The sequence below is a fragment of the Triticum dicoccoides genome, chromosome 6B, assembly GCF_002162155.2.
Source record: "Triticum dicoccoides isolate Atlit2015 ecotype Zavitan chromosome 6B, WEW_v2.0, whole genome shotgun sequence".
Taxonomy (NCBI): Eukaryota; Viridiplantae; Streptophyta; class Magnoliopsida; order Poales; family Poaceae; genus Triticum; species Triticum dicoccoides.
Genome location: NC_041391.1, coordinates 200,752,774 through 200,768,809, shown reverse-complemented (window position 1 = coordinate 200,768,809; position 16,036 = coordinate 200,752,774). Strand labels below are relative to the sequence as shown.

The 16,036-nt window shown below is 44.9% G+C and overlaps 1 protein-coding gene across 1 annotated transcript; it reads right to left on the bottom strand.

Annotated features, from left to right (window-relative positions):
- Positions 1-8,173: 8,173 nt before the first annotated feature.
- On the bottom strand, positions 8,174-10,207 carry LOC119326696 (zealexin A1 synthase-like). Its single transcript, XM_037600313.1, has 2 exons — positions 9,308-10,207; positions 8,174-8,879 (listed from the first exon to the last, which is right to left on the bottom strand). The coding sequence occupies exons 1-2, from the start codon at positions 10,205-10,207 to the stop codon at positions 8,262-8,264; spliced, it is 1,518 nt and encodes a 505-aa protein (XP_037456210.1). The 3' UTR covers positions 8,174-8,261.
- Between the last annotated feature and the right edge of the window lie 5,829 nt (positions 10,208-16,036).

The window sequence follows — 16,036 nt, the reverse complement described above, 5'->3', positions numbered from 1 at the left end:
CCACATCCCATAATTCAACGAAAGTATTAAGATAGGATGTAGTATATTCATTAGGACTACCAGAAAATTATTTTTTCATAACAAGACTGAGCAAAGTTGCATTAATATCACATGATTCCGTAATAGTGGCGGGAGGAGCAATTGGAGTACTAATAAAATTATTATTACTATTATTTAAAAAATCACACAATTTAGTGTTTTCTTACAACATGGCGACAAAGCAAGCAAAGGAGAAAATAAAACTATTTTTGTGTTTTTGTAAAAAAAAATAGAAGTGGGGGAGATGAAAATGAGAGGCAAATGCAAATAAAAATAAGAGCAAGTAGATGATAGTTTGTGGCAAGGTACTTGATAGGTTTTGATGATGTCTCCCCTTTAACGGCTCCAGAAATTCTTCCCGCTACTTGTGAGTTGCGTTGGGATTTTCTCGAAGAGGAGAGGATGATGCAGTACAGTAGAGGTAAGTATTTCGCTCAGTTAGAACCAGGGTTGTCAATCCAGTAGGAGAATCACACAAAGCCTCGTAAATAGCACATGCACACACAAGAGCAAATACTTGCACCCAATATGAACAAGGGGTTATCAATCCCCTCGGCGTTTACTTGTAAGGATTAAATCTTATAGTGATAGGTAATAAAATAAATTGCAAAACAAAAGAAAAGAAATAAAATTGCATTAAGGTATTTTTGTATTTTTATATATGACTAGCAAAATGGCCCGTGCGTTGCAACGGGAGAAAAAAAATTCATAATCTTCAATTGCCATGACCATATTTTGCTGCATCACCGAGATACACCATCACTCTCATTTTTGTCAAATTGTGAACATTTTTTGAAAATCATGAATGTTTTCTAAAATCGTGAACATGTCTGAAATCGTGAACCTTTTCCAAATTCTTGAACATCTTTATAGATTTTGAACATTTTCTAAAATCATGAACATTTTTGAATTCATGAATATTTTACACTATCTGCAAAAAAACATTTTCTAAAACCATGAACATTTGAACATCTTTATAGATTTTGAACATTTCATAAAACATTTTTATTGAATAGGCGAATATTTTTTTGGAAATTGGTGGAACAATTTTGAAATTCGTGACATTTTTTTGATTTAACAAACATTTTTCTAAAATGCATGATCATTTTTTGAAATAAAGAACATTTTATGAAGTAATAAATTATTTTTTAAGTCACAAACTATTTTTAAAATTTTATGATAGTTTGCAATGCATGAATATTTTTTGAATTGGTGAACGTTTGTCCAATTTCACTAACATTTTTTAATAAAACAAATTTTATTAAAAATCATGAACATATTTTGACTTCGCGAACATATTTTTTAAAATTGTGGTTTTTTTAATATGTGAACATTTTTAAAAAATTGTGAAATTTATCTGAATCCACAAATATTTATAAATTATTAAACATTTTGTTTCAAAATTTGCGTTTTTATATTTTTCAAAACTATTTTGAAGTTCCAAATTATTTAAAATAGAAAAAATGACAAATACGAAAGAAGAAAATGAAAAAAAAGAAAATTTGAAAAATAGGTTTTCCGGACATGGGCCGGCTCAAACAGGCGCGCTATGTCTTCCCTGTGTGAATTGTTTTTTATCACTTATAGGTAGCATCGGAGGGTAATATTTTATAACTTTGAGAGCAGTTTTGATGACGTACCGCCAGAAGCAATAGCTCATTTATTATTAACCTAACGTATCCATGCGTTGCAACGAGACAATAAAAATTGACATGCTTCAGCAAACATCAATTTTTGTTAATCGGGTTGGGGAGGAGGTTAAGTTTGACGATGGCAAAAATGATAGATCAATTAACAATAAGACTCTTTGGGGTGCTAGATTAATTATTGTACTACCACCAGACAATAAAAATATTGTGCATGCAGAAAGTAATTTTACCTAGATATAATTGTTGTTATTCTTTCATATCATTAATGTTTGAGATAAAAAGTGTGTATAAGATGGTTGTCAAGTTTTCTTCATACCACATCCTTTTCCTGATCCGGAATAATAGTTTTATTAAAATTAACTAAAGACTCTATTGCCATGACACGTAAATACCTGTGTTTTGGCGGCGATGATTCATTATGCACTTGTACGAATCGGGATCAATAGTGCCTAGATTATGCACTTATATGAACCGGAATCAATAGTGCCCCAAGACAATTTATTTTGTATTTACTTTACTGGACGTGCAAGTATATATGTTTTTTGCTGTGTTCCCGCCTGTGCCCGTTCCCGCTGGCTCGCGTCGCGTGTAGGAGCTCGTCCCTGCCGGCGCGAAGGCAACGGGCACTCGTCCCGCGCCACGCTCCTCCATGCCGGCGCCCGTTCTCGTAGGAGCTACTCCGCGCCCGGCGCCCATCCCCCGCCGGAGCTACACCCGCCCGATGCTAGTCCCCGCAGGCGACGCTCAGCCCGGCATCGACTCGCCACGCCTGGCAGCACCCGGTATCACGCGACCACGCCCGGCCTCGTGCTCGCCGCGCCATGCTCACCACGCTCGCCGTGCCACCCTCGTCTCACCCAGTCGCGCCCGACCTCGCGCTCGCCACGCTTGCCATGCCGCCCCCGCCGTAGGGCTCGAGCTCGCCCGCCGGCCGCCTCGCGCGCTGTAAGCTCCCCTGCCTGCTACATGTTTGACGAAATGTCAGAACAGACATATTAGAAATGGATCAACTATCATTGACGCGCATCGGCCGACCCAAACGAAAAACCGACATAGACGTCCGCTCCGGCCGACCCAACAGACAAAAATGGACGCATCATGCGTCCGTTTAGATCAATGTGGTGGAGTTGCTCTAAACAGAGTAAAATTGAACCTTAAAACAAAATGTAATTCAGCATGCTAACACGCGTCGTGATGGACTCAGAGATTTTAATCGTCAACGTGGGCTAGCTAGCTGACACACGGCAGCTCGTCTAGAAGAAACCAGACTCCACGCGTCCTATGGAATCTGCCGTCGCAAACTTATCTCCACATTTTCTCGTCACATAACAATCCAATCTCCCCTAAGACACGCAGCCGCTGCCGCCAGGATCCTCCCCCTGCGCATCTCCCGCACACCCCACCACCTCTGCACGCCGGCGGATCTCGCACTCCACCGGCGGCCGCCGTCGCTCCAGCACCGACGGCCACTCTTGGCCCTTTTTTCTTCTGGTTTTTCAGATCAGATCGGCTCTGTCACTCCTCCCGCTCGAGGCCGCCGTCGCAAGCTCGAGCACCGCCTTCGCTGCCCCCTCCCCCTCCAAATCAGACACGGGTCGGTCTCGCGCGCGAGCACGGCGTCGCCCACGGCCCGCAGCCCCGGAGCAACATGTCGACGCTCGCACTTCGCAGGAACCAGGAGCCCCACGACTGCTTCCCTTTCTTCAGCTCGCTGCCGAGCGTCTCCGGCCAAGCCGCGCGCCAGTGAGCCCTCCCTTTCTTCCTCCATCTCGCTTCTCTCTCCCGTTCTTCTTTTCTCTAAGAGCTCTCTCTGTCTTTTATTTTTCTCTAGAGAGACGACCATGGCCGCCCGATGCCCGAGCGCCACCAGCCAAGGACCCGCCGGCGTCCAGACCCCCTCCACGCCATCCCCATCTCGCTGGAGACCTGCACCAAATCCCATCCAGCACCGCGCCACCCTTCGGTCCCCGCCCCGCAGTTCTGCAGCCTGAGCGCTTCAGCCGCCTCGCGCTCGAAGCAGAGGAGAGGAGCTCCCTGCCACGAGCCTCTTCAGCGCCGGCAAACCAGTAGGCCGACCCCTTCCTTGGCTCCTGCGGTGTGGATGCCGGCGGCAAGTGGCCGCCCATGCCCGGCGGTGGAGAACGCAAATGGACAAGCGGCGGTGGTGCCCGGTGGTGAAGCAGTTTAATTAAGGAGCGTGGGTACAATTGTAACTAATGCACGGGTGTTTTTGCAAACAGCGAACCGTTTTTTAATACCCACTTAAAACAGGACCGCGGGTTGAATTCTCAAAATCGGAGGGGCCTTTCTGTAAAATTGCCACGACGTACGACCAGAAGCACTCCGTGCTTTATTAGTAGGGAAAGATAAAAGTAGACCCGGGGGCATAATTTTGACTAGAGACTTCTCTCTTGAGCACAGAGCATACGTTGGGTGAACAAATTACTGTTGGGATATTGATAGAAAAGCGCATAGTTATGACGATATTCAAGGCAATGATCATGTATATAGGCATCACGTCCGAGACAAGTAAACCGACTGCTGCCTGCATCTACTACTATTACTCCACCCGGCGACCGCTATCCAGCATTCATCTAGGGTATTAAGTATAAAACAGAGTAACACCTTAAGCAAGATGACATGATTTAGACAAAACAAATCCAATTAATATGAATAAACCTCGCCATTTTACCCTTAATGGCAATAATACAAATACGTATCTTATCCCCAACTTTGTCACTGGGATAGAGCACCGCAAGATTGAACCCATTACAACGCATCTCTCCCATTGCAGGATAAATCAATCTAGTTGGTCAAACCAGACGGATAGATCAGAGAGAAATACAAAGCTATAACAATCATGCATAAAAGAGTTCAGAGAAGACTCGATTAATAATCATAAATATTCAGATCATAAATTCACAATTCATCGGATCCCAACAAACACACCACAAAAGAAGATTACATCGGATAAAACTCCAAGAACATCGAGGAGAACATTGTATTGAAGATCAAAGAGAGAGAAGAAGACATCTAGCTACTAGCTACAGACCCGTAGCTCTATGGTAAACTACTCACACATCATCGGAAGGGCAGCAACGATGATGTAGAAGCCCTCCGTAATCGATTGCCCCTCCGACAGAGTACTGGAAAAGGCCTCCAGATGGGATCGCTGAAGAACATAAGTTTGTTGCGGTGGGAAAGTGTTTTGGGTGGATCTTTGGTATATTGGAAATATTTGGGAATTTATAGAGGTAGAATTAGTTTAGGAGGTGCCACGAGGGGCCCATAAGCTCAGGGCGCCCCCCATGGGGCGTGCCCTCTGAGCTTGTTGCTCCCTTGTGACTCTTCTGGTCTTCTCCCGAATTTTCATGGGTCCGTTCTGGTTCACAACAGATCACCGTATAGTTTTATCGTGTTTGAACTCTGTTTGATATTGATTTTCTGAAAGACAAAAACAAGAAAAAATAGCAACTGACACCGGGCACTATGTTAATAGGTTAGTCCCAAAAATGATATAAAATAGCATATAAATGCATATAAAACACCCAAGAATGATACTATAATAACATGGAACAATCAAAAATTATAGATACATTGGAGACGTGTCAACAATTAAGATAACATCTAAACATAGCCATGAACTTTTTGGTTCCGGTGTCCCTCGTGTAATAGTTCATAAACTTAGGGTTTGGTAATTTTTGCCACTCCAACCACCCACATGAACAAAATAATCAACAAATTGTATCCTCTAGGGCCATAAAGGTGAAGTGATATGCAGTCGACATTCGCATATCACCACTAGAGAATTACGTCAAAACACAATGTCAAGACATTGCACTAGATTCCACCTCACAAGATTAATATCAACAAGGTTTATCCCATGTCCCGAAGAACGTAATTGATTACTCACACAATCATATGGATCATGATCAGTGAAGATGAATATATAAATAAAAATCTAAACAAATAAAACTTTCACCAATACAACTTCTAAGCATCAACTACAAGGATTAATCAACACCAAAAACTATATTCAACAAAGGATCTGAGGTAAAAGTTCATATATCAGAAACAAAGGACTGAGCTAGTTGATGGAGATGATAGTGTCGATGAAGATGTTGATGGAGATGGTGATCCTAATGATAATAGGTATGTTGATGATGAAGATGGCTCCTAATTCTTCCGGGGGGGATGGATCTCTCATAGACTAAGCCTGGTAGAGGGCAAAAGTGCTCCTCCTCGTAGCGGAAGTGGTAAAATCTCGTAAATTCCCTGACTACGTGTTAGGTTAAAATAAAAATATAGGCAAAAAAGTGTCGAGAGGCGATGGCCAAGGGCTCTACATGACAACACCACGCGGACGAGGGTCGCATGGAGGCCATGTGTCCCTTTTGGTCCATCTTCTGGTCCCTGTCTTCTTTTCTCCCTAAAGAATTTCTGGAATTTTTGGAGTTGATTTTTTGGTACATTTTTACTCATGTTTTCATGTTCTCTGCTAATTTCCTGAGAATTTCCCTCTCCATGCAAATTGAAAGGAAAAGGCATTATAATTGATCAATAATGAGTAAAATATCAATGAGAAAGAGGAGATTATAATAAAAGTAGTGATTCAAAATGAACGTATCAATCCCTGCATATCAAGACCATGCAACAATAGATATTTAGTGAAGCAAATACAATCCTACAAGAAAAACTAAATGGTGTTGGTTTCATTGAACTCAAATATAAGCATCAGAACTTCGCAAAAAATTGATAAAACACAATGTAATGTTGGCCATGAAACAAGGTCTTACTCCTAAACCTAAAAGGCACACATTGCCTTTAATATTACATTGCTCTTGTTAGATGATTCCCTAATCTCCCAGCTAGAAGGATGTCCACATTTTTGCTCCAAAATCAATAGGCTCATCCATCGTTGTTTTGCACATCGTTTGAGGACCAGTCTGTACTTGGAGCCAACATATTCCACATCTGAATGATGTTTCCCGGATGATAAAAGCATGCACATCATCGATTGGACCATCTGCGTCCCTAAAGAGTTGCCTAGATAAGAAATGGTTTTAGCCCGCATTCTGAAACATGTCCAAATTAATTGAGTTGATTACATGAAAAGTTAAGACATCCCTAGCAAAAATAGTACAATTTCATACTTCCATATCATCTCGTGAAAATGTATTTAGAAGGAACATCAACATTTACTTTTTAAAACATTTACTTCACAAATTGGGCAGCTTTTTTAAAACTTGGGCAGCTTCAAACACTGTCATCTTTGTCTTGGAAAAGAATACCATTTGATTCACAAATTAACATAACTAAAAAAACAACATTGATACTGATCACTTGATGAGTCCTTAGTCTCCTTATATGACTTCTGCTAGTCGACACAAAAGCACACCTACATGTAATCAAGAACTAGAACAACCTAAAAAAAGTTATGAAAAAACATTATGACATTATATATGGGAAATGCCAAATGTCCTTAAAGACCGTCCCACCATCTTATTCCCCTTACGTATTTTGAAGCTTCTTGAACTATAAGACCATGTAAATATATCATCTCTTCAACTACGAGACCATGACATGCACACAACCAATTTGAGTTATATTCACCTCTTTTCCTTTCTCCACTTTTTGTCGGCTGTGAACCCGGCTTCATTTTTGTGCCACTTACTTTTGTGTGTGCTATATATGGCGGGTGGATATTGATCTCACTTGGAAATGATACTCCAATAGATGACGTCGAAGGTCCCTAAAACTTATGTAGTTTCACGACTGCAACTAAATCACAAAACTTATGTTTACTACATCTTTGAACCTGAGAATGAGGAATTTGTGGGCACTAGCCACACGCTCGGCATTGACTTTTCACTCGGGCCTCCACACTCTCCCACCCCTTGAAGATGGCGTCCGGGCTGGCCAGAAATACTAAGAGCGGATGGTCCACGACAAGCCACCTACCCATTGCACCCCTGGCAGCCTCCACGTTCATGACCACTAGCTCCATTTCGGTGATCACAGACTTCCCCTTGCACTGGGGGTGGCATCATTAGAGAAATGGCCATGACAGCCTCTGGCATGGGCATCCCCTTTTCCAACTCTAGATCATGGTCCTTCCAATCATGTTGAATCAAAGGAAGTAACCAACGGATCCTCATCCTCAAAAATCTCTCCAGCCGCCATTAAACTGCCTTCCCTTTTCACTTCACCTCAAACAGAGACGGCCACCTGATCCGTCCTACCCCCTTATTAGATACATATGATATTATAAATATGACATAGAGAGGTCAGTGGAACAAGTCTACAAGATATCCCGAGTGTCTAATTTTACGATCAAGCGATGTATATGCTTTATAAGCAGATTATTAACTTCGATTTTTTGTAGTGTGATGAGCCTTCCTAGTAGACATGAATATAGGAATCACACACACTCATGACACATATAACTTGACTCTTATTTGGTAGTGACGTAATTAACAGTGCTTCTTCGTACGCCTCCACGTTCGAGCAAGGCACATGTATAGAAGGCATAGTAGATGAGAATTCGTCTTCGCATATTAATGCAAGTGCAAATCAAATCGGAGGCACGCGGACCACGGGGTATAGATGCAGATCGTTCTTCCGTCGGACAGTGACACCCATCTTCTCTATCATGTCCAATCCACAAGGCTTCAACCCACTCGGGAGCTCCCAATCAAAGTGGTAGAGCAGTGCGGCGAGCACGATCTCCATGCTAGCTTGAGCAAACGTCATTCCTGGGCACATCCTCCGACCCGCCCCAAATGGTATGTATTCAAAGTCTGTGCCTTTGAAGTCAACCGTGCCAGACTCGAATCTTTCTGGTTTGAACTCCTCGGGGTCTTCCCAGTGCTTCGGGTCTCTGCCTATCGCCCACGCATTCACCAACACCGTGGTACCTTTGGGTACATCGTACCCAAGGATTTTGCAAGGCTCCCTAGCCTCCCTAGGAAGAAGCAATGGTGCGGCTGGATGCAACCTCATTGTCTCCTTGATGATGAGTTTGAGGTACTTGAGATTGGTCAAGTCATCCTCAGTTACTTTAGGCTTTTCTTGGAGGTTGTCGCGTACTTCAGCTTGTGCTTTCCGCATCACATTTGGGTTCCTCATGAGCTCTGACATGGCCCATTGAAGTGTGGTAGCTGATGTCTCGCTCCCGGCGCCAAATAAATCCTGTGGTATGTCGATTTACACAATTTAGAAATTGCAAGTTCTTCTTGGCATTCAAGGATTTGTCTGTCCTTAAAAAAGCGAGACATCAAGTAGCAAATCTTAGAATGATAGCGAATATAACATGTGCCATTTCTTGAATTCAGATTGAACCGAAGAAGAAAAAACAAATTAAGATACCTCGTGTGTTGCTAACTACTCTCTCGTTTTAAAATGCTTGACCTTTTTGTTCAAACTTTTTTGTTTGATACAAATTTAGAAACAATTTCAACATTGACAACAACACATCCATAATACCAAATCTATCACGAAATGTAGTTTTAAAATGCATAATTAGTTTTGCTTAATACTCCATGACATGTTTTAAGTAAGTATAACACATAGTAGAGGACAAAGTATAGTGAAACAAATTAAGGAGCCGGTGCACTTACAAGTATGACTCCTTTGACCATTCCCATGGTAAGAGGCACGTCGAGGCCACCTTCCTTGCGGATCCTCAAGAGCGCGCCCACCAGGTCCTCTCCTTCCTCCACGTCGCCGTTCGCCGAGGTGGCGGCCCTCTGCTCCTCGTGTTGCTTGATCGCGTACTCCATGAGTTCGTAGCTCTTGCGGTGGTTCTCCTCCGCCCGCCGTGCCGTGCCGCTGATGAAGTTGGCGAGCCACGATGACGGGAACAAGTCGCCAAGGTTGAACCCGGTGGCGAGCTTGACCCCTTCCTCGAGCGTCTGCAAGAACTCCTCCCGCCTCTTGAACCTGTCCCCGATCATGGCGCGCACCGCCGAGTCGGTGATGAGTACGGCGATCCGCTCGCTCACGTTCACGAGCTCCCCGGGCGGCACCGCCGCGACAGCGGCCACGAGGCGGGCGACCTCGTCCTCCCTGATGTGGCGGAACGACTGCACGCGGCGCGCGCTGAGAAGCTCCAGGATGCAAATCTTGCGGAGCTGCCGCCACGGGGTGCCGTAGCGCGCGAATACCAGCCCTTCCCCCTCGGAGTTCATGATCTTCATGGTGGGGCTCCACGGCCGCGTGGCAAAGACGAGGTCGTGCGTCCGCATGATCTCGCGGGCGGCCTCTGGGGACGTGGCCACCACGACCGGAACCTCACCGAGCTTGAGGTACATGAGCGGCGCGTCCAGCCGGCGCGCGAGGTCGGCCATGACACGGTGCACGAGCGGGTTACCGGCGAGGTGGTGCAGGCTGCCGATGACCGGCAGCCGCCATGGCCCAGGTGGTAGACGCACGCCGCGATGCTTGCTGTTGAGCTTGAGGAGCAGGAGAGGGAGGAGGAGAACCAAGAAGAGGCAGAGGTAGTACGCCCATTGCTCCATGGCGGGGAGCCGCGTGTTCAGCTTCAGCTAAGGCAGTGTAGTGGAGTGACTCTAAGGCCGGTCTTATATAAACAGGTTAATTATTTGAACGGAGAACACAAGTGCACTGCTCGCGCTGGCGCACATACGATCAAATTCAATGTTTTTTTGTCGCGCGAACATACCAACAAATTCAAAAGCTGTGAGTATTGTCTGCTTATTGCAGCTAACTATGGATAATCATTTCTTTTTTAAACACGGTAGAGGCGTAGGAACTCACAAATAGCGCGATGGCCAGGATCATTGTAAGGTGCGGATCCACGATTTAGACACAAGGAGCAAATAATAAAACATAACACACATAAGATAGAACAATCAGATTCCCACAAAAATAGAAAAGATAATACAATGGAAATCCAATTCGGTCCCATGGGCGCCAAAATGCTTTATTTTTTAAAATGTTAAAAGTATCCATAAAAATTAGATGTGTACATGGTCATATTAAAATGTTACATGCAAATTTTTAGGTGAAATTAAAGCTTTACTTTTTGACCTGTGCAAAAATTAAAAGCAAGCTAAACCCTAAATGTTACATGGAAACATTGTTGTCCCATTCCGTATGAAAATTATCAAGCACACTTGTTATGCTAACATGAACATCTAAAAGATAAATCAGTTTTCTTTAATTATTTATTCTGAACTTACTGTTCATTCGGGAGCATATGCTCCCTAGAGCCAAAATATCCCTCCGTCACAAATTTTGATTTACGTAGCATGCATTGATATTATAGAGATGGTAATAATAAATATTTGACATATTAGCTTTGACCGAGGTCAAACTTCATAAAGTTTGATCAAGTTTATAGAAAACAATATGAACATCTACAATTACAAATTTATATGATGTCATAATATATTCAATGATGAGATCTAATAATATTGATTTGGTGGTGTATATATTTATATTTGTTTCTATCAACTTGGTCAAAGATTATGATGTTTGACTTTAGACAAAACTAATATGGGGAGTAGATAACCAAACGCATCAACCAATTTGATAAACCATCATCCTATATTTCAAGTGTATTATATAGTTACCCCGCAGAAAAAGTGTATGACATAGTTAGACTAATAGATTGTATAATCCACTCAAAGTTGGTGGTAACATTTTTGTGTATAGATCATATTACTTCATACTTGAGTGGCCGAACAGTAAAAATACATTGATCGGTTCCGAGCAGCATATTATGTTGGCACCAGCTAGCGGACCACGGTACGATCCACAAAGTGATGGAAGTATAGTGGCCTCAGCTCAAGACAGATCGACGACACCACAAGGATTTTTGGATCTCCTTATGGCATGCATTGTGGCGGCGGTAGGAGGATAGATATCACTTGCGATGAGGAGACACTAGGTCAGAGCGAACATATGGTATGAAGGAGAAGACAATTTCAATGAGACAAGAAAACAATTTAAAACTAGAACTCACCGGAACTACCCATGTAACTCCCTCCGTCCCACAATATAAGAACTTTTGTAAGTTATATTAGCTTGCAAAAACATCTTATATTATGGGACGAAGTGAGTACATGGCTAATATAGTGGTGCTTGTCATCTAACACACTAGAAAGTTGTAGCATGAGCAGCTAGTAATTTTAGTTGTCTCATGTTGCTAACTATCCAACGGACAACAGGGTAACATACAGTTGATATGTTGTCTCATGTTGGTAGCTATAACATAACCACATAAGCAAAGGGCATCCATATCCCCGCCAAGAACACTGTATGTGGGATAACCAACTAACGTTGTCCATCAACAAACCAGCTTCCTAAATTGCCGGCATCGAAGTGGTCCGCATTTTTAGCTCTAAGATAGTCATCATGATGGCGGTGGTGGCTATGCCTCTTGGTTATTCGGGCAATGAGAGGTGTAGCCGCGGGTGGCTCATGCTTGCCCTTTGTCGTTGGCAGTGGCGACGCCGAGATCCGGGTCTAGGGGCTTGTGCTCACCGCGGTTGTTCTGGGTGCCTCGCGGTCGCACTTGTGAGCTGAGCGAAAACCCCGCGTTTTGGCTACCACGATAGTGACGCCTGCAGGTACCACTCTTCTCTTGAGGACATTGTTGGTTTGTCTCTTCGTATCAGGGTTTCGGGTGAAGACCTTTGTCCATCTCGGACGACTGGGGCGGCACTTTGCGTCGTTTTCCGCTCCCTTGGTGTTCTCGTGGAGCTTAGATGTCCTAGGGCATGATGTTATGCCATTGTATTCATGCATACATGTGTCATCTTTTGGCAACGTACTCATTTGCGTTTATGTTGTCCGATTAACTCATGAGTGCCTTTGATTTATGCTTTATCGATGAAACGGCGTGATAGCATATTTTTAGAAGATATATGAGGTCTAGCATGACGATGCGTGCACTCTTTCTTTGGATCGTCTTCCGCGGAAATATACGTGGTGGATGTTGAGCATCTTGCGGGGGGTGAAGTCTATTTTCAATCCTGAGATTGTAGAGTGCGAGCTAAATGAACCTCCGCGTCAAAATCCTTGAAGCCGGTACCCGGACATGGCTCCAAACTTCCGACTAAGACAACAAGAAAATTGACGTCTTGTGAACTACGATCCTACTATATGACACAGGAGCCAACTGAGATCGTCATCGCTCTCGCGGGGTGACACTGACAGTCTGACACCAACGTACGAGGATGGAAATCTCAGAGCGGTGGCGAGTGGCGACCTTCGCTCGGCACACCACAGGCAAAGCACGCTCGGCGACAAGGTATTGCGCACACTGTTACCGCAGCGCGCCGAACATGTTTCGCCGGATCGTCCGCCGTCGTGCACAGGTCCAGCCGTCCAGGCTGCCTGGACCAGGCGAGGATCTCGGTCAAAAGACGTCAGAGATGAGATTTTTTGCGCTCGCAATGTACAGCCGCACCAGCCGGGCTGATCCTTTAGATCGACGAGCTCGTTAGTTGCACGCGTGCGTCGTCTGCACTTGTGTAGATGAAATGGCCTTCTTGGACGCACACGGCACGAATTGTCCCGAGTCCCGATTGTCAAAAGAAAATTCTGTCCTAAGTCCCAACTTCTGTTAGGATAACGCATCATCGTTACAGCGACACCGAACCGGCTGCTCCACGCGCTCGCACGATCCCTATCCACGTCTCCGTCTCGGCCGGCAGGCCGGCCGGAACCCTACCGATATCAGCTTTGCTTCTGTGCGTATGGAGCACGGCGGCATCTATTTACTATGGAAATCTTTTTTTTCAGGTATACCGATACGGACGTACCATTTCATTTTTATTTTAAATAACAGGGAGGCTCTCCCCGGCTCATTATCAGAATGAAACCAAGTACCTTTAAATGAAACAGAAAGCAAAAAAACTCTAGTTCCTTTAAGTGAAACGAACATATCAAGGTGTGTCAGCGACCCTGAAAGTCACTATCTCTTTGAAGATGCAGTCATTACTTCTCAAGATGTAAGACGGAGCACTTTTCCTAGTAACAGTGTTGTCGACAAGAGCGAGACTGAAGCAATGGAGGAACAAAGGCCTAGGCCCACGCGGCCTAGAAGACTTCCCTAGTGGCTTGCTAGCCCAACTGGGCCCGCTAAGCGGGTGTTCCATTTAAATAGTTGTAGATGACGACTCTTTTCTCTTGGCTAGGATTTGAATGGCTGAGGCCGAGACTGGATTGGAATGTATCTGGATAGAGGTGAGGGAGGTTTTGGGTGGAATCCTCTACCTAGAAATTGAATCCTAGCTCGATCTGCCATGAAATCCTGCATATATGAGTGCGAGAAGCAAGTAGCTCAGAGTTGGTAATCAGAGCCTTCGTCCTGGAGCCGTCGTTCCACCACTATCCGACGTGTTTCGGCAACCGGCGGTGGTATCAAGCTATGGAGGAGCTCAGCACCTAGAGCCATGTCATCTACGAACTTCTACGACATGAGTTCGCCAACTACATGGACAACAAGCTTCAAACTCATGGCGAGTCGCTCCTTCGGTCCATGAGCAAAATGCTGGAGACGAACAAGGCGACGCTCGACAGCCTCGTGTCGGCAAGGGTGGACGGCATTCGCGCCAAACTGGCGCTCGACCTCGAGCAGATCAAGGCAAATCTCTACAAGACGGTGGTCCTGGACCCAGATCCCCAGTCCGACGGCAGTACCTCGTCGCACAACGCTGGGTTGGGTCATGACGCCGCTCCGACCAATGCCCTTGGCTTCGAAAATGAAAACCGAGAGAATGCACATAATGTTTATGTCCCTCCTCCGGTCAGAGGTGCGCGCGATTCAGTTTTCTTCCCTAGAAACGTTTCTCCTCGTGATACTCATTCGGTAGATACTGGTGAGCATTCGTCGTTTTCTCTGCATCTGGAGCTTCCTGAATGTGATGGCTCCAATCCGAGATTAGGGCAAAACCACTGTGAGGATCAGTTCCGACTGTGGAGCACGCCTGTAGATCGTTGGCTATCCCTGGCTACAACTCACTTTGAAGGGGCTGCAGCACGCTGGCTCGAGCCTATGTAGAGGCGCATGCCAAATTCCAGTTGGTCTGAATTCTATGTGGCCTTGCAGAGCAGATTTGGTCACAATCAACACCAGACTCTCCTCAGGAAGATGTTCCAAATCGCTCAGACCACCACTATAGAGGATTATGTGGATCGATTTGCGGAGTTGTATGATCAGTCAACTGCTTATGAAGATGCTCCCAATTCCTTACATTATACCAGATGGTTTTTAGATGGGTTGAAACCAGGTGTGTGTATGGAAATTACTCTACAAAAACCCAATGACTTAGATGCAGCTTATGCATTGGCCCTACTATATGAGGAGCTGGGTGAGGTGTTCACTCCTCTCAATTCTTCTATTCCAAAGAAGAAAGTTCCATCATCTACCTTCTCCAGTTCTAGAGCTCACAAACCTGAAGACAAAAGAGTTGCAGATTCAGTGAGTAATACTGCACCTGTGGGTAAGTGGGCAGCCTTGCGCAATTGCAGAAATCCAAGGGGTTGTGTTTGGTGTGTGGTGAGAGATGGTCCAAGGACCGTGTGTGCAAATCCACAGTCCAGTAACATTTTGTACAGGAGGTGATTGAGCACCTACAGTCCAACTCTGCTGAGGAATCTGACTCTCACAGTGACAATCAGGTTCAGTCTTCAGTACATTCTAAGAGGTTGTCTGCTGCTGCAGTAGGTAGGGAACCTAAAGCCACAGTGTTTGTAACACTCCGGATGTAACTTTCCATCTTTGTAACTCCAACTCTTGCCATTTTCGGCTATGTGATATGATATTCCCTCCGTGGTTGGGTTTTCTCTTTTGTTTTGCATTTTATTCATGTCATGCATATCATATCATGTCATCATGTGCATCTCATTTGCATACGTGTTCGTCTCATGCATCCGAGCATTTTTCCCCGTTGTCCGTTTCGCAATCCGACACTCCCACATGCACCGGCGCACCCCTCTTGTCTATTTTTGTGTGCGGGTGTTAAACGTTCTCGGAATGGACCAAGCCTTGCCAAGTGGCCCTGGTATAGCACCGGTAGACCACCTGTCAAGTTTCGGGTCATTTGGAGCTCGTTTGGTACTCCAACGGTTATCCGGATATCCGCAAAGGCCTCTTTTGAGTTGCAGCCCAACACCCCTCCAAAACAGCCCAATAACCCATCTAAGTCACTTCCATGCTCTCCGTCGTCGGATCACGATCGTGTGGGCGAAAACCGCACCTCATTTGGAGTCTCCTAGCTCCCTCTACCTATAAATATGTGCACTTCCCCGAATTTCCGGATCCCCAAACCCTAGCCCGCTCCCTCTCCGCCGCCGGACACGTCCGCCCCGCCGCC